This window comes from Xiphophorus hellerii, chromosome 15, assembly GCF_003331165.1.
Source record: "Xiphophorus hellerii strain 12219 chromosome 15, Xiphophorus_hellerii-4.1, whole genome shotgun sequence".
Lineage (NCBI taxonomy): Eukaryota > Metazoa > Chordata > Actinopteri > Cyprinodontiformes > Poeciliidae > Xiphophorus > Xiphophorus hellerii.
This window is the reverse complement of record NC_045686.1, coordinates 22,175,304-22,200,378: the sequence shown is the minus strand read 5'-3', so window position 1 is coordinate 22,200,378 and position 25,075 is coordinate 22,175,304. Positions and strand designations below refer to the sequence as shown.

Genomic DNA, 25,075 nt, shown 5'->3' with positions numbered 1-25,075 from the left:
ACCAACAGAGATCCGTAAGGGGTGATGAGAAAAATCTGAACAGTAACGAGAGTTGCGTTTCTCACCTGCCGGGACCTCCAGTTCAACTCCGACCCAGGTCCCCTCGGCAAAATCCGTGGGCCCAACGTACCGCACCGTCCCACTCTTATTGGTCCCCACAGACACAAACTCCCCTTCCTTCAACCAGTCAGGAAGAACGTCCGAAGCGACTTCGTCTCCCTCCTCTAAGTCCGAGATGCTTTCCAGGCTCTCTGCCGGCACTGAGAGGTTGAGTCCTGCCCCTAGGCTGCCTCCCCGCCCCATATGTGCCGGTTTACCGCCTTCTTCACCCACAATCTGCTGGAAAGACTTGAGGTCTGAAGACTTGACTTTCTGAATCTTGAAGGGGTTGACTGCCGACGAATTGGACTTGGAGGGTTGGGCGGCACCGGTAGCAGCTTTGGTGGAAGACTCAGAAAGTGGTTTTGGACTGCCCTTAACTGTGTCTGAGGGTTGGATGGGGGTGCCGTTTGTACCGGAGGGTTCAGGCGGTAATTCTTGTTGGGGTGAATCTTTAGGGTTAGAGTCTTCCATAGGCTGAGCAGCAGGAGTCTGGTTTACATCTGGAGCTGGATCTTGAACACCGTCAGAAGCTGCCTGGTCTTGTTCCTGGTGCTGTGTAGCGATCGATTCTACCAGATTTTCATCTGCTTGCGTTTTACTCGCGAGTAACTGATCGCGGTTATCCTCATTTATAGAAACGATGTCTGGATGTTTTGTTGGAGAACCTTCAGAAGGATCCGTTAGTTGCGATTCTTCCTGTTCGTCGTGTCGTTCTCCCAGCGAATCAGTGTGATTCTCTGAACTTTTTGATTGCTCTAGTTCAGTAGTCGGAACTTGGTTTTGTTCAGCCTGGTTTTCTGATCGTGTTTCTGTACTTGCAGCAGCTTCTTCCAGACTCTTTGAATCAATGGACAGAGATGGATTTGTCTCTTGTTCACAGAGATCTGACTCTGGCTGAGTTTGGCCAGTACTCGAGGCGGCCGGCTCTTTGGTTAAACCCAGCTTTTCAGGCGAGAACTCCTCCCTCGCCTCGTCATCTTCCTCCCCTTCGTCTGCTAACAAACTGGGCAGGTCCCAGCTCAGCGTGTAGACGTCTGAAAGCCTCGAGGAGGACATGTTGGACAACACGTACCCGCTGGACATGTCGCTAGCTGAGCCAGAGCTGAAGTCGTCGCTCCTTGGGATGATTGGAGGTGGGAGGGGGACTGATCTGGGGACCGCCGTTTGGACATCAGCGGGAGGCGTTTCCTCAGCGGGAACCTGAATGAAAACACAACCTCATGATAGTTTCAGGCACAGTGTAATGTGCATTTGGAAATCAGGCATCTTTCAAATTTTGTTGCACTTAAACTCAAAACTGTCACCGGTCATCAATAAAAGGCATGAGAAGTTATTGGTCAAGACTTAGACCTCTCTTCCGTGTCACCCAGGTCAACACTCCCCCCTTCCGTTGGTGATGGTTAAACTCTGTCTCGACCTTGATGTCTTCTCCAAGGAATCAACTAAATGACTCCAAGAACCAAACAACGAGACAAAGAAGTCACAGAACAGCAACCTCTAAAGCTCCGCAGGACTCCCTCTCCTCTGTTAAGGTCAGGATCCATGACTCAAAAACGAGAGAAGAAAAAAATAACACAGCTGTCCAAAAACGATAGTCTCGCCTTCACCAAAAGGACCTCGTGATAATTCCCAAGGATTTTAGAAAAATATTCTGTAAAACTTTATTTGAAGGGGTGTGCACAAGACTGACATGACGCTGTCATGAACATGACATGACACCTGTCACGTTTATGACATGGAGTCTCTTCATGAACGTTTACGACTGTTGTCATACCATAAATAATGACAAAGTCGCATTAAGCTCGTATTAAAAGTCCATTAAAAGAGTCAACTTTGCATTAAAAGTGTCATTATTTACCAAATGACAGTTCATGACAAAAGTCGTAAACATTCACGAAGACTCCTTCTTCATGACAGGTGTTATGTTGATGACGGTGTCGTGTCAGTCTTATGCACATCCCGACAAATAAAGTGTTACCAAATATTCTGTAGAAACAAAAATGGAACCATTAGGGAGATTTACTCCTGGCCAAAAACTAAAAGCATTTCAGGAAAAGACTATTCTAACTAACCTGAGCATTAACGGCAAGAGGGAGGGTGTGAGCTGCACGTACCCGCGCCTGATTGACAGCACCAAGACCCTCCTCCGGGCTCTGATTGGTTGTTTCTGACCGAGCGGTGCGCTTCTGCGGATGGCAGTAAGCCCACAAAGAGGAGGCAGAGGAGCTCGATTTTTATCACGTTATTTGTCGCGTGGTGTGCCGTCAAAAGACGGTGAGAGTTTTTAACAAATGTAAGCAAGAAACAAACAACAAAATATATAAATAAAAGTTGCATACTGCGGCTTTAAGATTGAAAAGCCTCACACACGCCTAAATTAAAATGATCCGTCAGAGAATAGAGGCCCAAAACACCAGAGTGTTGTACAAAGCCCACTGCCAGTTATCACCAACGCCTGATGACTTTTTTCCCCCCCATAACAATGGAAATCATAATTTGAAAACCGCTTGTTATTTTTTACTCAGCTTATCTGAACCGCTTAAGAGCAACAACAAGAAAAAACAAAGTCCAGAGGGGGGCAAATGCAGCATAAATGTTTTAACACACAAAAAGTAAAAAGTCCTGTTCAATTAAATTTGAGCGATTAGACAGAAACGGTCAACTGGACGCCACATGGCTTCCCATAAACCACCTATGGAATGCAGGAATCCAGGAAGTGCCTTCCTGGCCGACTCACCGGCTGTTGATGTTTGCACATGTCCTCTTCGACGCTGGCCGACTGAACCACGATGCGGGGAAGACTCTGCGGCCGAAACAACGTCAACATGTTCATGTCTGTCCACAGAAAATCTGCTGCATTGTTTTTTTTTTGTTACCCATCAAATAAAAGTGATTATCTGCTAAGAGACGAGCGAACACACCGTCATGTTCTCCAATCTAATAGCCCTCCTACATCAACAGAAAAATAAGTGGTTGAATATTTCATTTGTTCCAGTGATCAGCAGGTGGGATGTTGATGTAAGATATTCAAAGTGCAATTAGGATATTTGCTCCGTAAATCACTGATAATCACGATAAACTGGAGAATCAGTCGAGATAATTGCCTCCTAATGATAATTGTGTTTGTGTTCATTTGTCTCATTTTAGCATTCATGCTACATGCAACTCTTATCATTTGTGCACTGATTAAATCTCCGCTGCTTTGCTCTCCAACTGTTTCCCCCCTAGAATAAAAACCATAATTATATATATTTTTTAATATCTGGTTGTAATTTCAGGCTAATAAATCAGAGGCCCAACTGGGAGTTCAGCAGACAGGTAGAGAATCAGAGTAAGGCGGATTGGTCCGCCCTGGTCGCCGCGCCGCATGCTCCGTCCGCGGTTTGATTCAGATTAAAAGCTGTTTTGTTTTTTTTTTTGTTCGGAGCCGATAGCCGGCGTTTACGTCAGACAGCAGGTCAAAAACGTCTATCCTGCCCGTCGGCGACTCGGGACGAGAAACCTGCAACGCAACGCAGAGGTCAGGCTCACCGGGACGGTTGGATGCTCTGGAACAGCATGCTGGAGCAGCTCTGTTATGTTAGTTCTGATTTATTATTATTTTTGTAGACTTTTGTTCGTTGTTATTATTATTATTTTTGGAACAGTCATTCCCTCTGGTTTTGGATGCTCTACTGGACTAAAGAGATTTATGAGAAGACGGCATCAGGGACAGACTGGGATTCTGCAGGAAGGACAAGCAGAAGACAGCTGTAATGTCTCTGATGGATCCTCCTGATTGGTTGGAATATTTGGTCAATAAAGGCGGAGTCAGGTTGAGACCATCAGTCCAGCCATAACTCGGTGATGACCTGTGTATTGTCCAGCATAGATCAGGAAGCTGAAACGTTGACCCAATTAGACGCTGTCGTTCTGTGACTGCTATATGTAAGGTAGGACATGATTATTTGGGTTAAATGTGATTAATTGATTATTTAAATGGTGGTTAACTCATTTATTAATTGATTTACTGAAAGAACTAAATATCCAGAGCAGTAATTAATCCAAAACTATGCAAACAATAAATGCATTTTGTATTTCAGATGAAAAACCTTGTTTGTCTGTAAATCTGTTCAACTCAGAATTCCCAGGTGGAATAGCTTCAGCGTCACCTGGGTCAAATTCTGTAAAAATAAAAAAATCCTATTAAGAACCTTTTGTTATCCGATTATTAGTTCATTAAAAAAATAAAAATAAACTGCTCATCCCTACACTTTATTAAAGGTAAACAGAAAGGCCTGAGATTTTCACATGTTGACGTTAAAAGTATATTTTCAGCTGAAGATGCTTCCCTTGCTACAAATGATCGAGCGTTTACAAAAAGAATGCTGCGTTATTGCAATTTAGGCCATAAAGTCTTTTAAAAAAGAGAATCAAATTCTTTATCTGCATTTTTTATATATTGTACAAAAAGGCTTAAGTAGTTAAATGGGAAATCTGCAGAAAGGGGCAATTTTTTATCCGATCGTCAGAATAACCGATTAATCGTCAGAATAACCGATTAATCGTCAGAATAACTGATTAATCGTCAGAATAATCGTCTGTTACAGCCCTAATACAGGCAGGGAGTCTGACACAGATCCACCTCAGGCTCCAGAGACTTTGAGGCATCAATACAATTTTTGTTGAAACAATTATGCTTTCATCTACATAAGTACTGTTTCCATAGCAACCGAACAAATGAAACTGGCTGCTGATTAGACGGGGAGATGTGTAGGGTCTGGGCCGTAATCTGAGGAGAGTACCTGCTGCGGGCCGGCCGCCGGCTCCCGCTCCTCCCTCCCCGCAGGCAGCAGGGACTTCAGCAGCTTGGGGACGGCCTTCACTGGAGAGAGATAAGACGCAGCGAAGCCTGAATGCGCTGAGGGTGAGGATGGAGAGGTCGCAGGAGCAGACGTGGAGAGGAGGAGAAGAAGAAGAAGAAGGGAGGTGGGAGGGGAGAGAGGAGCGAGAGTGAAAGAGATAAGCTTTTTGATGCAGAGCCAAGCTGAGATCCTGAGCTACGGACAAAAAATGAAGTCGCCACCGACACACAGAGGCAGCGAAGCAGGAGGAGACGCCTCAGAGCTGCAGACGGAGCGGTTTGAGATGAAGAAGCGCTTAGCAGACGTACCCGACTCTGCGTTCAGGTTCTGGGACACGGCGTCAGCCAGAGAGCGTCTGGACGGAGGGGGGTCCACTGAGAGGTCCTGGTGGCTCTCCCAGCCCTGCAGGGGGTCAAACAAAGGTCAAACAAAGGTCATGAGAAGGAAGGTTCAGCTGCCCAGATCTTAGAACAGTCTCTTACAGCCAGCAGACGCATAAAAAGATTATTACCACTGACCTGAAAATTAAAGAAAAGTTCCATGATTTTTATTCCATTTTCATGTAAAGTTTGACGTACATTTGTAGTCAGCCTCTTACATTCTGATACCCGGAAATAAAATGGAGTGCTACCACTTGCAGACAACACTTTGCAGCTTTTCTTTACCAGTGACAGGAACTCAGCCAAACACACAGTATAGTATTGTATCAGATTCCTAAAATAATGGCCTTTGTCAAGGACAAAAGTTGTTTTTGTTGTGTTTTTTTTTTTCGGCCAAAACATTTTTAAAAAACAGAAAGAGGTAGTGATTTTAAAAAAAAATCACCTTTAGTTAAAAAAAAAAGATTTGGACATTAATTTATGAATAATGTCACATAAAATATGAAAATAATGAAGTTTGAAATTAAACAAAAAAAGATAAAAAACTGAAGTCAAGAATATCTTAATATTTAGCCATCTATATTTTGCGATGAGCTTTAATTTCACATTTTAACTCAGCTCAGATCAAATAAACACAATCACAAGGTAAAACTTTTGATTCTGTTTGGTTGTTTGTAGATTTTTGCCTCCAGTTTCTGTGATTGCAGCATTTTTTTAGTTTGCAGCGTTTTTCTGCTGCATCTGTGTGTTTGTGACTTTTAAGAGTTGGCAACACTCATGCGCTCTGAACCGGTCAGCCAGAGTCACTTTCTGTACATCCCCATGTTTTCAGATTGGGATCATATGACGTTTTTCTTTTCTTTTCAGACTTTTAACTTAATGAAGGAAATAACCGACGGCGTTAGTAGAAATGAGAATCTCACCTTGAAGTAAGTGAGCCTCTGAGTGGAGGAGGAGAGGTCCAGACTGCTGGCGGACAGCTGGTCAGACGGTTAGAATGATGGACGTTAGGAGTTAGTGACGAGGAGGTTCCAGAGAAACAACAGAGATACGGGAAGTAAAAGAGCCCAAAGGTCAGTTTATGTTTAATGTTGGTGAGCAGATCTGGACCGAGACAACAGAGCTGAGCTGAGGACGGTTACGGCCACTGAAAAATAATAACATTTCTGACTTTGTTTTCCTCTTGGAATTTGAATTCGGACTTTTTCCAGTCAGAATTCTAAGGAAAAAAAAAAAAAAAAAAAAGAGTCCAAATTCTGAGAAAAAAATGTCTGAATTCTGAGAAGAGAAGAAGAGTGACAATTCTAACACTGTCAGAATTCTGGCAAGTGAGAATATTTACACAAAAATCAGAATACTGAAAAAAAATTCAGAACTTTTTGAAAAATGTCAGAAAAAAAAGAAAGAATTGAGGTTAAAGTCAGAATTTTTTTTTTTCCCAGTGGCACTGATATTCTTCCATAGAGCTCCTCGTGTTTTTTTTTTGTTTGTTTTTTTTTTTAAGAGCAGAACAGAACCAAAGCCAGACTGTTGGTGAAACAGCGTATTTCTCTGCTAACACAGTTTCTGTCGGTGTAAACGCAGGCAGAGTGAGTCGGGTCCGTCTTACCCGGTTTACGTTTGGCGAGCTCAGGCAGCGTCTGGCGGCTTTCCCTCTGACCGCCAGCTGTTCCTTCACAGCGACCTCCTGCTCACAGTCACACGCACACAGACACAGGGAGTTCTGGTTCATTCCAGAACACAGACTAAGCATTGGCTCTGAAGCGGTTCTGCCGGACCTGTCTGAGGCGATCCAGAGTCAGGATGTTCTCCACGGCCAGAACGCTGCGCAGGTACTTCTCTATGGCTGCCTCGCTGTCGGCGGACGTCTCGTCCTCGCCGCTGGTGGCCAGCCGGGCCAGCATCTCCCTGTCCTCCGGACCGTGGATGTCCTGACAGAACCGGGACCGGACCGTCATCAGCATTCAGTCACTACTGTCTAAAACCACCACGCTGCGAAAACACTAAATCTAACCAAGTATTTTTGCTCTAGTCTCCCGTGCAAATATCTTGGAACATTTGAAATTAGACAAAACTACAAGTAACTTTTCAGTCAACAATTCATTAATATTGATGAAAAATAACTGGCAGATTATTTCACTTATGACAAGATATTTTTCACATGAAAAAATCCCATAAATTCCTTCAGTTCATTTGAACCAAGTGAGGCTAACGCTAGGTCACTTGAGGAGTTTTGGGTAAAACATATTTACAGAAAAATCTAATTATGGTTTTTATCTTAACTGCAAAATGTACATATACTGTACATATCCTATATAGATTACAGGCTCCCCTACTGCTATGATTGCTGTTTTTGTTTCAGCTGACTGCCTTTCTTTGGGGTCCCCATGCTCCAGTTAAAGATTAATGGATTACTAAATTAGTTGATTATTTCATTAATCGATTAATCACAATTAATCATTTCAGCCCTAGTTGTGAGGGGCTTGTTCAGTCAGATCTAAAGGAACTCTGGCCATGTTGTACCCGTTTCCTCATCTTTTTCATCATCATTATTTTATGTAGACCTGAGTTCTGTGTATCATCAGCAGAAAGCTGAACTATTACACTTTCATTTATTGAATCTACAGTAAAGTTAGCGCGTTTCAGCTAGTTTCCGCTGGATTTTTGCAGTTTTCGTTACTCACTCCTGGGATGTTGGAGACTATTTCGAAGGTGACTCCGCAGCCAGGAATGGTGCTGCGCTGAGACATTCTCTTCAGGAAGCTTTGAGCGAAGCCCTGCCATAAAAAACACGTCTCTCATCATTCATCTCTCGGCTGAAGCAGCACTACCCAGCATGTCGGCGGGTCAGTTCCCCCACCTGCTTCCCCGTGACGTTGACGCATATGCGCTTCCTGAGGACCAGCTGCATGTGGGCCGGGTGGCTCAGCTGCACCACGGAGCGCAGCGTCAGGTAGACCCTCTGCTCCGGGGACGCCGCTCGGCTGAGCTGGGGACACTCGTGGACGGTGGAGTCCCAGGACGCCTCCAGCTTCACCTGGACCAGTCAGGAGGACAAGTTAGTCGGAAACGGGAGGGAAGATGTCAAATTTAAAATAAAAATAAAATAAAAAAACAAAAGAGGAGGGGGTGTCTTTACCTCCGGTTCGAAGTTTTTAACAATTTGAAGTTCAAAGAAGTCGTCCTCGTCTTCACCGCTCAGCAGCGCGTCGAGACCCCCGGCCAGGGGGGCCGACAGACTGGACTGGAAGTCATCAGCTGGAAGGAGGAACAACAGGAAATGAGTGGGTTTTATTGTCCCTAGAGGTAACGGATTGGTCTGAAATATTTGACAGAACAACGTTACCGCTGAGGTCCAGGAACAGAACGGGAATGTGGGTTTCCATCCCGGGGACAGGAACCCTGAGGAGCACATCCACATTTTGTGTTGTTTTCTTCTGTTGTGAAAATAAAGTCATGTGAGCGACAGAGCAGCTACCTCTCCACCGGCGCTCCTGGGATGCCGCTGCCAGCCGATGGGACCAGCACGGCGTTGCGTTCCTCTGTGAGGGTCAGACGACACTCCAGCAGCTGGGACTCCCTCTCCACGTCGTCCTCTGACTTGTCTGCAGGGACAGACAGAGGCAGAAGGAGACACTTATAGACAAACAGAGGACGCCGCTTCCTGATCTCACAAGCTGAGAAACTGGTGAATGAGGCACCTTCCAGGCCACTAGGGGGCAGTGTTTCATACCATATTTTATGAAAGAAATAGAAAAACAAGATTCATTAAAACTGACCCTTTGGTAAAAATGGTGAAGCTATTCAAATAGCATCTGAATGCTAAATACATAGCAACAGCACAGATGTCCTGAAAGCTAACATCAGCATCCAAAGTCCATGAAGCACTGGAAACCTGAATGATGCAAAGTGCTATTATACCCAAACTGATGGTTGAACAACAGATTCAAAACAATAAATATCTTTGCCGTTGAGCTCAGGTCTATTTACTTTACAATTTAGCAGCAAAAAGGATTTTTAAATTGAAAGTCGTGCTCATTTTGTCAATGTATAATTTGATTAAAAATGCGACTAATAAATTACAGACCCAGAAATGAACTCATGTAAACATTTTAACGGAGTCCCACCACAAGTTTTGATCAAAATGGAGTCAAGTCGAGAGAAAAATTCTGATCGTCTCGTCAGTCTGCGGTCGCCTGCGGCTGCTTCTACCTGGTTTAGTGACGATCTTCTGCAGCTGCTGGTCCAGGCACTCCTGCCTCTCGGTGAGTGTGATCAGCCACTGCTCCCTCATCCTCTCCAGGTCCACCTCCTGCACACACGGACACACGCATCAGCCGGAAGGAAACACGTTTTCCACCTGTTCTGACAGATAAGCACTCACGTGATAGCTGTCCATGTCTTCGCCTCCGTCCTGAAGATTTAATGGTGTTTAAAGAGAAATGTTAGCGACAAACCGGGGTGTAAATATTACTGTTCAGAGGTAACTAGTGAGGGTTTAGGGTGGGGTTCTCACCGGATGGGGGTTGTTCTTGGAGATCTGGCGAACTTTGACGTCCCCGAGTGACACAGAAACGATGGAGGCCACGATGAGAGGCATGGTGCCCGAGTCCGGCACCGGCCGCACCTCCACCCGGACCCGGTGAGACTGACCCTGAAGGCGGAGAACGTTTACAGACTACAGTGAGAACGTGATTAAAGGTTGATGTAACTCACATCATTCAAGTATCTTCAAACAGTCATTATGGATTATATCCCACATCAACACGTCCTGGATGATAGACTCAGTTGCTGGCAAGCACTGCTAAATCGCCTCATTTGCTTTTTGCTCCTCTTTAAATTTCTGTCTTGCTGCATTGTTAGAAAGCCACACAGAAAGAGGTTGAAGACGGGGATATGATGGTTTGAACTTCCTCCTTCTCTTTCTGCGATTTTGTCCTCCTCTTCATCCATGAAGCTTCCTTTTCAACTTCCCTTGGGTTTGAGGTCGTGGTTCGGGGATTATTTGAGCTTTGCAGATGCTAATCAGCTGATTTCAGTTGTGAAAACCATGCCTTGTTGACATGGTCATGCATCCTAACAACTGGTTGAAAATAAAAGCAGTAGCAGCAGACATCCTTCCAGCTTAGCAGCATCCAAAACCAGAGCGGATAATTGTCCAAACTTCTAACGCCTCAACCGAAAGAATGATGAACAAAATTCCACTAAGTGTGTTTTCACATCCAATAGACCAAAATTGAACATTTGTTCTATTTTCAGCTGGTGTGGTTTGTTTTCACACTACACTGTGTCAAACGAACCAAAGCCTTTGAAAATTATGTTCCCTTCTTTGCCTGTGGGGGCGCTGCACCAAGAATCACTGAAGAAAACAACATGAAAACCTGTGAAGAAGACACTGAGCACAACTTCCTTCTTCAAGAAATGTAAGCAAAATTGGAATGGCGTCAGATTTTAGTGGATGGAGGATTTCTCTTTTGTCTTTGGTAAATAGTGCTAGACTCACAGGTTTGTTTTGGTTGTTTTTACCCAAAATGCCCTGTGCTATAGTCCACTTCCTGCTTTTAGAGCGGTCTCTGATCCGTTTGGCATTCACATAAGGATTCAAACTACACAGGAGTTCACTACAACTGAACAGAGACCGAGGTTTATGGGCGGACCAGACTTTATTTTTGGTCGGCATCAGCGTTCGACTGATTCACACCTCCCCAAACGAACCAGACTTTCTAGGCAAACGGACTGGAGACGGATTAAAGCGCACTAAACTGGGCTGGTGTGAACCAATAAGAGCTAATGTAACAAAGCTACGGCAACATGACGCCACCATGAACAATTGTGCTCACAAAAAAAAACACACTCATTCACCAATTGGTGGACGAGTTTGGATTCAAACAAATTGATACGTAGTAGGGGAGAGTCAACAAGACAGCTACTCTAAACTCCACAGTTAATGCAAAGAGAACAAACTGTCTAATCTAACATTGAACTGCTACACTGCATCACCTGTTTGAGCTGGAAGACTCCGCCGGTGCGGACGTCCTTGGCAGGAAGAACCTCTACGGCGGTGAAGTCTCCCGCCTCGTTCAGCTCCATCAGCTGCACCCACAGCTCCAGCCGCCGGGTCACCTCGCTCCACCTACGGTACAGCAGGTCATCAGGGCACTGCTTGACATTGTTCTGATTCTGACAGATGTGAGGAGATATTAGGGGAAACACTCTACTGGAACTTGAGGTTTGGTACATAGCTCAAACAAGTATATTCTCCATTTCTGCCATTTTAGGGTGGGGTGTGTAGGCAGTTTGTGTGTTACAACCTCTCTCTGAGGGATCTGGTCTTGGCTTGAATCACTCCCAGGTCCCACAGCGCCAGGTTCCTGCGGTGGTTGGCCTGCTTGTGGCCATAAACCTCAATGGCCACCGCGCCGTCAGCCAGGAACTCCAGCAAGTCCTCAGACGCTGGAACAGATAACTCCTGAACGCAGAACAACAAAACGGTCGCCGTGTTTTTTCCTCTTAGCTACTGCTCTCTCCGTCTCAATTTCTCCATTTTCTGCATCGTTCATCACCTTGGTGCTGTCAAAGACCACGGTGCACTGCGGGTCTTTGGAAGCGGACAACGAGCCGGATGACCCCACCTCTGGAGCGGTGAACACCGGCTCCTCCAGCCCCCAGAAGTGATAGTGGCAAAAGACGAAGTTGGACAGGTGGCGAGGGAGACCGGTGGCCTGGAGGATTTTCACCTGAGAGAGACACGACTCATTACGTAGAGGAAGACACAACACATCAGTCTGACAGAGCTTCATATACGGATGTATGAACTAACGAGTGATGGGACGCAATTAAAACCTTAAATTAAGTTAAATGCAGGGTCTGTTATCAATTAATTGCATTTAACAAAGAAAACAAATAGACAGAATAAGCTACATTTTCAATTAAAATCCCCTTTTTTGCTGCTAAATTATTGAATAAGTTCTGAGCTCAAAAACTAAAGTATTTTGCTGTCCCCAATGCGGCAAGATGACATTGATGACTGATACATATTTAGCCTTGAGATGCTATTTTAGGCTTGATTAGCTTCTCTGCTAGGCTAAGGCCTTCTAGCACAGCTTGAACACAACAATAGCCTTTTCCGGCATCCAATCAGATCGGTCTTTGAAACTAACAGTTACCCCCAGTGGGCCAAAAGAAGCGACTTCGTCATCCATTGCTGTGAGCAAATGTTGCTTGTGCCCCAGATTTATGGGTGTACCGGAAACAAGTGAATATAAAGGTTCCAGCCAGAATCTTTGTATGTGAAAAAAAAGGGATTCTGTTACAATTCTTAATAGGTTAAAAATCTATGGACAAGGGAGTAAGAAAATGGATGGATGGATGAATTTAACATTAATATGTGTTACAGTCCTAACAATAATGGATTGTACTAATCTGTTAGTATAGAAGTGAATAAACAGGAAGCCAGTATGTGATGGAGACCACGGGTTCCATCCCATGTGGATTATTGATATTATGTTGTTTTCAGTTCAAATGTGTTTGTATTAGTTCTTTGTTTAGTTATATTGTGACATTTGGTGAACATTCTTTGTGGGTGGGGAGACTGGCCATCTTTCCTGTTCGGAGAATGGGGGGGGGGGGGGGGGGGGGATGTCAGTTCGTTTTGATTTAGATTAGTTCAATTTGAGTTAATTGAGTATTTGCCTTTCTGGGTCTCAGCAAGGTGGATCAGAGAGGGAGACGAATGCTCCTGGAGCATACCAACTTCCATTAAGAGGGGGAATACTCTGAGGATTTATATTTAGTTATATTTACTTTTGATTGACTTTAGATTAGTTTAATTTTAATAATTTGCATGCATGTAAATATTTGTTGGATCATTTATTGTTAGGTTTGTGTAAGTAGTGTTTGTTTGTCTTTTCTTTTTGGATCACCCCTTTACCTGGTGTAAGTGTTGGAACTTGCCTCAGGTATAAATGTCAGCTTCTTCGTTTCACTAGAAAAAAGGGTGCTGGTGTAATGAAGATTTGGAGCTCCCAAATAAATCCACCTCAAAGACATTTGTTGCCTCACTTCCTTCTTGAAACGCAGAGCCTCCGCCGGTCAAAGTGACACAGTACGAGGTGTAAATTTGCCTTCGTCTCACCACACAGTCCAGTTTGCGCTCCTGAAGCTCCCCGTTCTGCTCGGTGTCAGGATGTCCCGCGCTGCTGTCCTCAGAGCTCTCTGTACCTCGCCTCACTTCCACATGCAGACGCCCAGCCACCTCACAAACACAGATGCACACATAGCAGCTGACTATAGTTCATCTTACATCTCCATTAGTACATTTACATATGAAGTTTTTCGATAAATACTTTATTTTTTAACAAGAAAATTCAACACGACCATCTGTATTGGGAGGTGGAATCCTGTCGATATTGTAGGAGGGTTGTTTTTAAGTTCACCAGAAGAAGAAAAAAACTGAGGAAAATCCAGTTGGTTGATACTAAAGTTGTTTCCAAGCAGCTTAGTCTTTGTTCTTTATTCTCCTTGCACAGGTGCACTACCATATTTTTACCACTAGGAGGCAGTCTCAGGAATGAGTGACACAAATAGACCTTTTCCATCTTGTTTAGTTAATTCCTATGATTACTCTGTTCAGAGAGCATAGTATAGACCTGTTCTGTTTTGGTGTTAACCCCAGTGGTACGATATCCTGTACATATTATCTGCTTTTACCATTTGATACAATGCAAAACTATCTGCATTTACTGAGTAAAACTTGAACCGCAAAATTTTGTGGAAACAGCAGAATGTCTTCATTTACAAACATTCCTCATTGTGATAAACCCAGAGTAATCAACTGTCTGATACCAATTTTGAAAAAGTTAAAAGGAACAAAAACCAACAGCATGAAGTATTTGAGTTTGTAGAGCCTCATTTTGAAAGACCATGAACCTTGAATACCTCTCCTTTCTGGTTGATGATGGGCACTGCGTACTGCAGCTTGACGTCATGGAACAAGCAGGCCAGAAAAACGTTGGCCACCCCGATCAGACTGTGGTTCTCCTGCTCGTCAAAGAACGGGTCGGTGCGCTTAAAGTAGTGCATCATCTGAACCAGAGAGACGAGGTTAGGACATGATGAGGACACGCGCTAATGTTTTCATTCCTCCGTCCTGTACTCACAGGACTGTCCTCGTCGAGTCCCTTCCACTCCTGGTAGAGGTCCCTCATGTCCACCAGCCGGTTCTCCAGCTTCTCCAGAGCCCAGATCTGCTTCCCTTTGGCCTTCCTGCGGACCTGGATGGCCGGCTCGCTCAGCACCGCGTCCCGCTGCACAGGGACAGGAACCACACTCACTGATGGAATATTTATTCTCATTTATATATGTTGGAAAAAATATCTGAAAAATAATCGTGTTTCTCCGATGGCTGCAATTAACGATTATTTTAGGTATCGATTAATCTATCGATTATTCGAACTGTTAATCAGAGAAGAAAATTGCCACATTCTGACAATTTTTCATTTAAGCTTTTCTTACACAATGCTAGAAATACATCAAAGGATGCAAATAAACAAATAATTCAGTTACTTTTTAAAATAAGAAACATTTACTCGCCTCAATGCAGTAAAAGCATTCCTTTAGTGAACGCTAGGTCATCACAATTCATCTTCAGCTAAAAAAAAAATCATCCTAACAACGTGAAACTCTCAGGCCTTTCTGCTCGACTTATCAATTCAGTGTAGGGCCGATGTGTTGATTATTTTTTCAATTTAGTTAATAACTGGATAGCAGAAGTTGCTTTGTTTTAAACAGAATTTGGACCAGGTGAAGCAAAATGTCACTTCAGTAATTCTGTGTAAAACAGATTTACAGACAAAGTGTATTTTTATATCTTAAATGCAAAATGCATACATTTTTAGTCCAGTTTTGGTTTAATTATTGGTCTGGGTAAGTTTTTCTTTCAGCAAGTGGCCTTTTTTTGAGTCTGTATATTTCCATTAATGAGTATTTAATTACTAAACCAGTTAACAATTATTCAATAATCGATTCATTGCAATTAATCTGATTGATCATTTCAACCCAAGTTTTTCCTGTTTGGATGTGATCCTGCATCTTTGTTCAGATGGAGGATTAATCTGGACTCAACCAGCAGATGGAGCTACTAAAAAACTCGGCAAAGGATGTCCACCACCCTGAGTTCGGTTTCCATGGTAACACGTGGCAGCCCTAGCAAGCGGTTGGTCGTTTCCGCTAGCCGTTTTGCATTAAATCTGACCAGAAATGATGACCAGGAGATTTTTTTTTCCCACTAATCTAACCCAGATAACCAGAAACCTGCTGGTTGTCGCTCTCAGAAACAAACAGGTTACCTTCCTGTTAGCGTCCAGGTTGGCGGCAGGGATCTGCAGAGTCACCAGGTACTCTGTCCTCTTGTTGAGCTCTTCAGCGATGAAGCTGGCCTCCTGAGCCAACAGCTTGGCCCGAACTATCTGCTCCCTGAGGCGCCGCAGGCTGCGGGTCATCATCGCTTCTCTGCACCACAAACACCAACGAGTTCAACGGATCGTCCGGGCAGTCCATCCGTCCGAGCTACGATTTGACTCGCGTGTCACCTGTCCTCGCTCCATCGCCGCATTCGTTTGTGAGGTCCCGATGACGTCCCGGTGGCGGTGACGCCGACCGTGAGGGACGACGCGTCCGAGAAGTGGGAGGGTCTCTCCGGCGTGAGCCGCTGGCGGAGCTGTTGCAGCTCCTGCTCGTACATCAGCCTCTGGCGCTCCAGAGCGCAGCGCTTCTCCTCCTCGTGCTGCCTCTCCAGGGTCTGCAGCACCGACTGCAAGGGGTCTGGAGAGGAGGAGCAGAAGGAGCAGGACGAGTCGCATCAGCCAGATCAGAAGAAAAATGAGAAAGACTGACAGCAAAAGCAAAAACTTTCTGCATCAATTCAGATGCAGAAACTGAATTGATGCAGTTTCAATTCCTCAAGAAAACTAATCCTGGTGGTAGGGGGCGCTCTAGTAGACCACCACAGTGTGCCCACTGTGGTTTTATGTTAAAAACATTTTTTTTAAGTTGACGGGAAACGTAAAAATATGACTAGATAATTATATGCTAATGGAAGACATTATTGACAATACTTAAATAAAAAAAATACAAGTATAAATTTTTGCACTTCAGTTACATTTTGAGTCATCAGCCAGTGGATCCTAAAACAAGTTACGTAATGCCAGTCACATTTAAAAATGAAAAACAAAATATGACTTAATGAACAATGATGAGTAAACATCTTTGTATGTTTTACTAAATATTCTTAGGTAAAAAAAATTCTGGGATGTATTTCAGGGTTTTCCCCAGTATATTATAAGCCTGGCGGGCTACCAGGCTTTACTAGCCAGCCCCACCAGACTAGGTGTCATTTGTTTATTTTAAGTAGGATTTTTATACACCAGTGCCTGTAAAGACGGATTAAGCTAGGTTGATAGTTGACGCATTGAACTGGACATGAAAGGGTGCACGCTAGTTGCGCCATACCTGCCTGTCGGCCTCACGTACCATTATTTCTAAATTATGATGCCTGCTCATGCGCCTCAGATTTTTTGTAACTTTTAACATTTAACACAAGAACCTGGGCTGGGATGCACTATCGCCCCTTTAGAAACTCTGTACCAAGTTTCCTTGTGTTTTCCTAAAGCCATCCGTTTTCTTTAGTAACATGTTTTGTTTTGCTGGCTGTGATTTGTTGTTATTTATCCAAGTGAATGCAGTAAAGCCTGGTGATCCACCAGGATCACCTGCTCATTTATCTAACAGTGACCCTACTCTCAGCTGGGCGATCATCCTAAAAGGCTCCAGGTCTAATATTTCACAGCGTTCTTCACACACAACACAGCTACCGGAAGCTTAAAACAGGTATGGGTCGGTATTGTGTTGAATCTGCCGTCCATTCTGGAACTGTTTGGGCTCTAAATATTTACTCTCTCGCTTCCTTGAGGATTTTCAGTGCCTCATTCCAGGACAGATATCATTTAAACGAGCCAGAAAGGACAGAGAAAAGACGTTTCCTGCTGCAGGGCCTTTGTTGATTGGCGTTACTCACCGTTTGTGCCCATCCCCTTCATCATGACCTCCGTCTGAGCAAACTCGTATCCGAAGCTCAGCTCGCTGGAGACGTCACTGAGCGCGTCCGTGTCCACCTCCAGGTGGTCGGCGCTCAGACACTTCTTCATGGCGGCTCCACCGCCCTCGTCCTCGCCCGCCGCTCGCCCTCTGTGTCTGGGCAGGTTGATCCTGCGTGCAGGTTGGTTGAGAGACACAGTGCGAGTGACAGAAAGAGGAAGTTTTAAAATGGGAAGAGTTGGTCTGTTCTAAAACAGGTTTGTTGCTCTTCAGCAGGCGCCTACAACCGTCACGTCGTCCACAAACATCAACAAGAGGTAAGAGACGAAATTTACCCAAACAGCCTCCCAACGTGACACAAAAAACAATATTTATGAAAAAAGTTCCTATTGCAGGTGACAGATTTTGCAGCGCGAAAACAAAGGTTGCCTGGAAATACTCCCATTAACCACTGACCATTCAAACATTGAGGATCAAATTGTACACATTGGTGCTAATGATCCGGCCAAGCAGAAATCAAAAATTCAGAGAAATGACTTTTGGTATATTATAAGGATAATTGAAAACAAGAATGTTGATCGGAGAGCTGGACATGGAGATGAGAACTACAGCAGACAGCTCAAGATCAACAAATGATCAACAAATCAAAGAACGCTCTGCCAGGTCAGTGACCTGCATTTACAACCACAACATTTTCTGGGAGTGCTATCATCTTTTCGGACAGGCACGGAGTCGCTCTTCATCAAGCTGGGAAACCCTTTTTCACTGCTAATCTCTTCAACGCTGTTAAAGCAATGCCTCCAACACAGGACAATGTAAAGAACGAGATCCCTGTCCCAGCAAGAATTGTAGAAGGACAAGCACAGAGCCAGCAGGCGCAGACTGGACTCATATAGACTGAAACAGACGTTTCAGACGGGAACTAAGAAGGTGAGGGTTCCATTCCCCATACTAGTGGGAGACAAGACTGCTTATTGTAGCCCTGGCCTCCCGGCACACCAACTGGAGAGCTCAGTGTCCACACCCCTCCCTACTCCTTCTGCACCTCCTGGATCAGCGGCCTCGTCGCCTGAACTGGTGTTTCTGAACTTTAGTGAGAAATTGGCGCGTTTCACGTATAAAATGACTTCACTTCCTAGTGCTCCAAATCCAAAACCACCTGGCTCTGAATCCCCAGAGCTATCATCACTATATGACTCCGCGGTCTGACATTAGATTTACACCCGTCTTCCTTCTGAATACGTCTGATTCCCCGGCAGTATGAAACGGGACAACACCCGTCTGGATCACTGAAAGGAAATTTACAAAAATAAAACAGAAATACTAAATGCAGCGGTCTGAAACCAAACCTCAGACTCATTTTTTTCATGATGAGAGGCACTTTTAACTGCAGATGTGCGATACAAATAAACCTGACTGGACTTCTACTATCGAAACAGGACTGTTTTCCAAAGACACGAGAAAATCAGATGCCTGCCAAACCAGACCTGAAGTAGTGGTTGTTTCCCCACAGGATTCTGTCACCGTGATGCAGCGGCACTGGACTGGTGACTGCGGCGCCGTTCACACACGTTCTGCATGGAGAGGAGCAAACGTTTTACAGTTACGCATGTAGAAAAGTCACATCGGACGACTGTCGGCTTTTTCAGCACTGATTGGTGATCAGCCGGTCATAAAATGATCAATCTGATGACGCCTCCGCCATCACGGTTTTTGGAGTGGATGCGGATACTGAGAGATGGAGAGTGAAAAGGGAGCTATTTAGCTATTTAAAGTCGGAGATATAAGGAACTAAATTCATATTAAATCATGATTGATGCATTCACACTGCAAGAGAATGAAACTTTGAAGAGATAACAGGAAGGCAGACTTGTTACAGCACAGTTGCTTTGTTTTGGTCCTTTAAAGGGGCAGTATTATGTATTTTCCAGGCATACGATGCCATTTTAAAGCACAATTAATTAATTACGTTAACTTCAGTTGTAAAAATGCTGTACATATCAAAAATGACTTGAATATGATGCCTTGAAATTGGGCCTCTGTCTCTTTAAGAAACTCCTGCTCTTTCTGAAACTCCGCCTCCAAGAAGTCATCACAACATGGCTCCTCTGTTAACCCTTTACCAACGTTGCTCTGAGAAGTAGCTCCTCTAACGAGCTCAGCTGATGTGCAGTTCTGCCAGGTGTTTCCTAATTGAAGCTGGCTAGTCTGAAAGAGCCAAGAGGAGGAGTGTAGCTTAATAACATTATAACATGAGGTATAGCTAAGAAAAAAGCTAATTTTACATAATACTGCCCCTTTCAGCTTCCGTCTCTCTGTTGTGGAACATGGTGGATTTGGAAATAAAAGTGGAGGATGTGAATTCTGTACCGGGCCCCGCGGTGAGGAGTCAGCACCACGCCGCTGCTCTCCGTTCTGTTGATGACGCAATGCTCCGCCTGGATGGCCATCCCACACAGCTGGATATCCTGCGAGTCGGCCGAGCCGACGCGCGTGTGGTCCTGAGCAAACGCAAAGAGAAAAAATAAAACAGTTGGAGGGAATTAACACTCTAAGTCTTTATATACAAGCAGCTGAGTTGTATGTTTGTGTGCAGTACTTTGAGGTAGTAGACCAGCAGCTCGTTGAGGGCGGGGTCAGCATTGAGGTTGACCAGGAAACACTTGTCATCCACCACTCTGATGCCGGAGGACTGAAGGGAGATACCCAGGCTTTCCAACTGCTTCTGACGCTCCTACAGGAAACACACATTTTATACGTTTGTTTGTTTGTATGGCATATTTCAGCAACAAGGCAGCTCAAAGTGCTTCACGTTGTAAAACCGTCAAACTATTATGAAACAACCAATGAACATTACATTTTGTCAAATGCCATCATCAAGCAAACACACATAAAATATGTTGATTAATGTTCCAGTTATTATAAATCAAAGGCAATTCTTAGCCTCGATTTAAAGGAAACCAGCGTTTTAGCAATTTTGCAGTTTTCTGAATGTTTCTTCCAGATTAGATGAGCATAAAAACTGAATGCTGCTTCTCCACGTTTGGTTCTGATTCTGGTGACGGAGAGTAGAGCAGAACCAGAAGACCTGAGTGGTTGGGAGGCTGAAATGATAAGAAACCTTTAATGTATTTTGGTGCTAATGATCTGGTTAGTACTGGACAGGTCATTCGCACACTGATAGTTTCAGAGGGGAAAAAAAGGTCGTTTGTAGTGAGGTTAAGAAAAAATTCCCAACAATTTCTACATTTTGAAGATTGTCAGATTAGTGAGCGTTGTACCTGTGCGATTGCTTCGGTCTTGCGGAGTTTCTCTTCCCAGCTGACGGTCATCTCTTGGATCAACTTCTCGGACTCTTCCAGTCGCTCCTTCAGCTCTGGAGCCTTCATAGACTGGAAGGAAAAGTTCCACATATTAACACTGCAAAAACACAAATCCTATCAAGTACTTACAGTCTTATTTCTAGTGCAAACATCTTAGTGCACTTGAAATAAGACAAAACTAACTTACACGATACAGGACCTTGTATTAAATCCATTATTCATGAATATTGATGAAAAGTTCTGCTTCCATTGGCAGATTTCTTCACTTTCACTTCCAAACGTCTCGTTATCTATATTCTTATTTTAAGAAGTGCCTTTTTTGTTTTTGCAGTGCTTATGATTTCCGCATTGAGACGCACCTCCGCCTCAGTCAGCTGCTCCCTCAGCTTGTCCACTTCCTCTCGGAGCTCGCGGATGATCCTGGCGTTGGGGTCTTCGTTCACCACGGCGTGGTTGACGATGCTCTTGGCCCTGTCGGCGTAGCGCAAGGTGGACAGCGTCTCGTCGTAGTTGTCCGCCGCCGGGCTGACTGTGGCCACCATGGCGGTCCGGCTGTTCCCTCCGAGGCTGTCCTGCAGGCGCAGAGTCAAAACACATCTCAGCGTTTACAGCGAGGGTGTCCAGAGTCTGGTGTTCATTTGCGGCAGCCTGTAAATTAACTGCAACTTTTAAATTAAAATCTACTTACAAAAATGTTTGATGCAACACAAAGCGATTATCTTTTCCAACCTTTCTGCTGTCCTTCTATTGTCATGGTGACGAGGAGCACATCTACTCTAAAGGACACCTTCGTGCACCCAAATCTGTTTTTAATTCATGTATTAAAACTTGGCTAAATACAGCAAGTGTTTTCAAATGAACACTGACCCAGATCTTGTTTTTGTTGCTGAGAAAAAACGGGAGTGAACACATTTTCTTCAACTGAGCCCAAATTAACAATTCACCTGGATGCCTTTCATCTAACAGGGAGAAAAAAAGCAAAAACCATTTGAAGTTTTGGATCAACAATCCCCAAACTACAATAAAAAGGATAATTTTTTAAAATAAAATAGTTTGCGCTTCGTCTATTGTTGAGCAGATGAAAAGAAAAAAACAACATTTTTGGTAATCTTAATTTTTTTTTATTATTATAATTTTTTTTACCAAAGAACTTTTTTTTGGCCCATATGACGAAAATGTTGGACGTCCCTGGTTTAGAGGCAGAAGGACATGACAACTTGGAAAAAAGAAACATCATTTTGTTGTGGAAAAGGTTTAAGTTACACATATGGGCTTCATTTGTTTCTGAAGTATTTTGTTAAAATATCACCTCAGGTACAATTGTTGGTTTCCAATGTATCAATATACTTCAGAAAGGACTATGTTGACAAGGAATCCGAGGCCTTTTGGAGGAAAATCAAACCCACAGCATAACAGACCCTCCACTGTACTACAAATGACCATAACAACATTGAGTGTTTGTTGATGAAAAGCTGTCTCAGTTTGTTACACCAAATTCATAGGTGAACAAAAAGTAAAGGATTTTTAATTAAACGTTCCTAGAAACTAAGTAACTTGACAAAATCAAGCAGAAAAAAAGGTCATTCGTTTCCCTGTGGTCATTAAGTTAAGGCTTTTTTTTAAGCAAGGCTTCTCTCCACTAAACACATTACAGAGAAATGCTTAATATCATTTCATTTTCAGATGGAAAAAAGAAAAATCAAGATAGTTTATAGATTTTACGCAACTTTACAAGGGGTGCTAACTAACTTGGCCAGAGTAAGAGTTGAGTTTTTAAAGGTAAGCAATTTTAATACAATCTATGACCAAATTAAAGCCAATTCAAAATGCTAACATTGAAGACTTACAGTGGAGGAAACATACCTTTTCTCGATTCAGCAGAGCTTTGAAACTCTCCAAAGCACAGCAAGTAACAGAAAGTTAATTACTTAGAGACTTTCTTTGGATTAAAAATAGGCTTATTGTGCCTGTCCAGCATGGTGGGTGGGGGTGGGGGAAACACAGGCGGGCCTGTTGGGGTGCGGGGATCTTTGTGTTTGTACCTTGAGCAGCCAGGTGAGCACAGAGTCTCTGTAGGGAACAAACTTGCTCTTGTTCTTTCCGGCTCCGTGATCAGCCAAGGCCGAGATAACTAAACCCAAAGTGCTGAGAGACCTGAGGGGAGGCGGTGTTTCAGGGGAGAGGAACGTTAACAAATCATCAGAATTTGCTCAACTGCACAAAGTTCATTATTTGCACAAGTGATTATCAGCTTATTTAAACTATTCAGATTGCTGAGTGGGACTCCTTTTCATCTGTTTGCATACTTGTTGATGTTGCTGCCTTCTTTCAGCCGTTCGCCGGCTGCTCCAGTTTTGGCTGCTCGCTCACTTCCAGCGAGGTCCACCAGGCTGAGCTTGCTCACCTTCTCTCCACTCGTCTGAACCAAACACACACACACGCACACACAGTATTAGTTCAGGTACTTTCCTTCTTAAAAAGCTGAAACTCTAAACACTAGAACAACTTCTGCATCAGCAAGTCAAATGTAAGACCTTTATGCCAGCTTGAATGAAATTTGAGACTGAAAGAAGTATAAATATAGATGATGGTTGGGGAAACTTGCTGCACTACAATCAAGCACAGCAAAAACTGTGAAAAAACTAGCTACCTAGCTAGCAAGAGTAAATTAGCAAAAGATTTTTTGTTCCTAGCCTGGTATGGGCTGACAGCAGAAATCAGCCAGCGGCAAAAATAAACGGACTGCTGACAAATTTGCACTAACCCTATGATAGGCACAAAAAAGCTAGCTAGCTAGCAAATGTTTATTAGCAACATTTTTTTTTGCACCTGATCTTCTCTGAGTTTTCAGTAGAAGTCAGCCAGTGGTGAAAATGAATGTTGTCCAGACAACTGCTGAGAAATTTGCACTTATCCACGATAGACGCAAGAAGCTGGCTATAGTTGCCGGAAGTCGGCACTGCCTTGAGTGACAGAACAAAATGAAGATGTTTGCGCTTGACTCAAACATTTGCCTGACTGAAAAGGCCAGAAAGGAAAAAAAAGTCCATCTTAAATATTCCTGCCAGGACTAAAATCAGGATCTTTTATTAACTTGAGACATTTTAAGGCCTTAATTTTTGGCCAATGAGTTTAAGACTTTAAGGATGTGTGAACACCCTGCTTTCATTTACATAAACGGTGTTCAGGTTTTCATCCAGCAGTGTATTTCTTACCCCAGACTGCAGGTCCATGAGTGTGTGTGTAAGGATGATGTTGAACACAGCGTGGGACCTGCTGCTCTCTTCGTTCATATTTGTGGCCGCCACGGTGCGAGATTTATTCCCCTCTGACATCAGAGACTCGATGTCCTGATGAAAACATATGTCACTAACATGTTACGGTTTTTCCTTTATGGAGGAACACAGAGCTCATTTTGGCATGGCTGTGCTACCTTGTAGCTGGCCACGGCCAGGCGGGACAGTCCGTCAACATAGGGACCAAAAACATTGTGCTCCCTCACTCTCAGCGCTTGGCGACTCCTGCAGAAGCAAGAAAAAAAACAATCCTGACTCTTTCAGCGTTCCTGTAGGTTTGAATGACGAATGACAAGCCAAGACAAATCTAAACAACGTCATAACAGCTAACGGTGAAACGTGGACCTCTCACCCTTTGGGGTCGAGCAGGTCTCGGACCTTCTCGTTATAAATCTCCATGTAGGAGACCTCCACGGTGAAGGTCTCTCCCTCTCGGGCCTCCTGCACCGTCCTGCTGAAGAGCGAGCTGCAGAGACGAGGAATCAGACCAGGCTGCTCCGCTGAGCCCATCATGGTGTACGACTTCCCAGAACCTGGAGACAGTTTATAAACCCCCGAAAAACATGACGCAGGACAAACAACAAAAACACAAGTATCCAATGATCTAAATACAGTTTGAACCAGATATTTGTAGTCACAGTACAAAGAAACAACTAATTATTGCCTCAGTGTCTGACTTTCAAACTAAACATATCACATTTCAGGTCAGTTAGGGTTATTCAAATTCCTTCTGTTTGCAAAAAGCTAAATAATCTATTTTGATAAACTGTTTTTTTTTTCACATTTTGACCTTTACCTCCCTTTAATATTTGGTGGAATTGCTTCTCACAACAGCAGTTTGCTGGAATTTCTTGAAGCCCATTCCAAACAGAAATAGTGCAACTGGGCTGGGTTTATAGACTGCTATGCTCTCTCTCACACCCACACACACAACCCCCCCCCCCAACACACACTGTTTAAACTCTTCCTACAATTTCTTGGTTTTGGTGCCACCTTGAAACATTGACTTTATAGTCTTTTGTTAATGACATAGCAGC

At 43.8% G+C, this 25,075-nt stretch overlaps 1 protein-coding gene across 7 annotated transcripts in view; it reads right to left on the bottom strand.

Annotated features, from left to right (window-relative positions):
- The window catches only part of LOC116734193 (kinesin-like protein KIF13B), a 37,315-nt gene that overhangs the window by 1,104 nt on the left and 11,136 nt on the right, over positions 1–25,075 (bottom strand). Inside the window, exons 8-42 of one of the 7 annotated variants that reach the window (XM_032585417.1) lie at positions 24,391–24,571; positions 24,176–24,263; positions 23,958–24,092; positions 23,049–23,161; positions 22,785–22,896; positions 21,102–21,314; positions 20,701–20,811; positions 20,019–20,153; positions 19,790–19,920; positions 18,907–18,993; positions 17,400–17,590; positions 15,916–16,147; positions 15,673–15,835; positions 14,485–14,631; positions 14,264–14,410; positions 13,461–13,580; positions 11,890–12,063; positions 11,638–11,795; positions 11,327–11,459; positions 9,843–9,980; positions 9,711–9,740; positions 9,539–9,638; positions 8,805–8,931; positions 8,673–8,728; positions 8,466–8,584; positions 8,187–8,363; positions 8,011–8,103; positions 7,105–7,257; positions 6,936–7,013; positions 6,250–6,306; positions 5,255–5,348; positions 4,887–4,993; positions 3,548–3,604; positions 2,840–2,905; positions 66–1,302 (exon numbers count right to left, since the gene is read on the bottom strand). In XM_032585417.1, the coding sequence (XP_032441308.1) occupies positions 66–1,302; positions 2,840–2,905; positions 3,548–3,604; positions 4,887–4,993; positions 5,255–5,348; positions 6,250–6,306; positions 6,936–7,013; positions 7,105–7,257; positions 8,011–8,103; positions 8,187–8,363; positions 8,466–8,584; positions 8,673–8,728; positions 8,805–8,931; positions 9,539–9,638; positions 9,711–9,740; positions 9,843–9,980; positions 11,327–11,459; positions 11,638–11,795; positions 11,890–12,063; positions 13,461–13,580; positions 14,264–14,410; positions 14,485–14,631; positions 15,673–15,835; positions 15,916–16,147; positions 17,400–17,590; positions 18,907–18,993; positions 19,790–19,920; positions 20,019–20,153; positions 20,701–20,811; positions 21,102–21,314; positions 22,785–22,896; positions 23,049–23,161; positions 23,958–24,092; positions 24,176–24,263; positions 24,391–24,571 (5,460 nt within the window). Of the gene's footprint in view, positions 1–65; positions 1,303–2,839; positions 2,906–3,521; positions 5,003–5,254; positions 5,349–6,249; positions 6,307–6,935; positions 7,014–7,104; positions 7,258–8,010; positions 8,104–8,186; positions 8,364–8,465; positions 8,585–8,672; positions 8,729–8,804; positions 8,932–9,538; positions 9,639–9,710; positions 9,741–9,842; positions 9,981–11,326; positions 11,460–11,637; positions 11,796–11,889; positions 12,064–13,460; positions 13,581–14,263; positions 14,411–14,484; positions 14,632–15,672; positions 15,836–15,915; positions 16,148–17,399; positions 17,591–18,906; positions 18,994–19,789; positions 19,921–20,018; positions 20,154–20,700; positions 20,812–21,101; positions 21,315–22,784; positions 22,897–23,048; positions 23,162–23,957; positions 24,093–24,175; positions 24,264–24,390; positions 24,572–25,075 lie in introns of those variants that run through there. The other 6 variants (XM_032585418.1, XM_032585419.1, XM_032585421.1 and 3 more) reach the window with 6 other exon arrangements.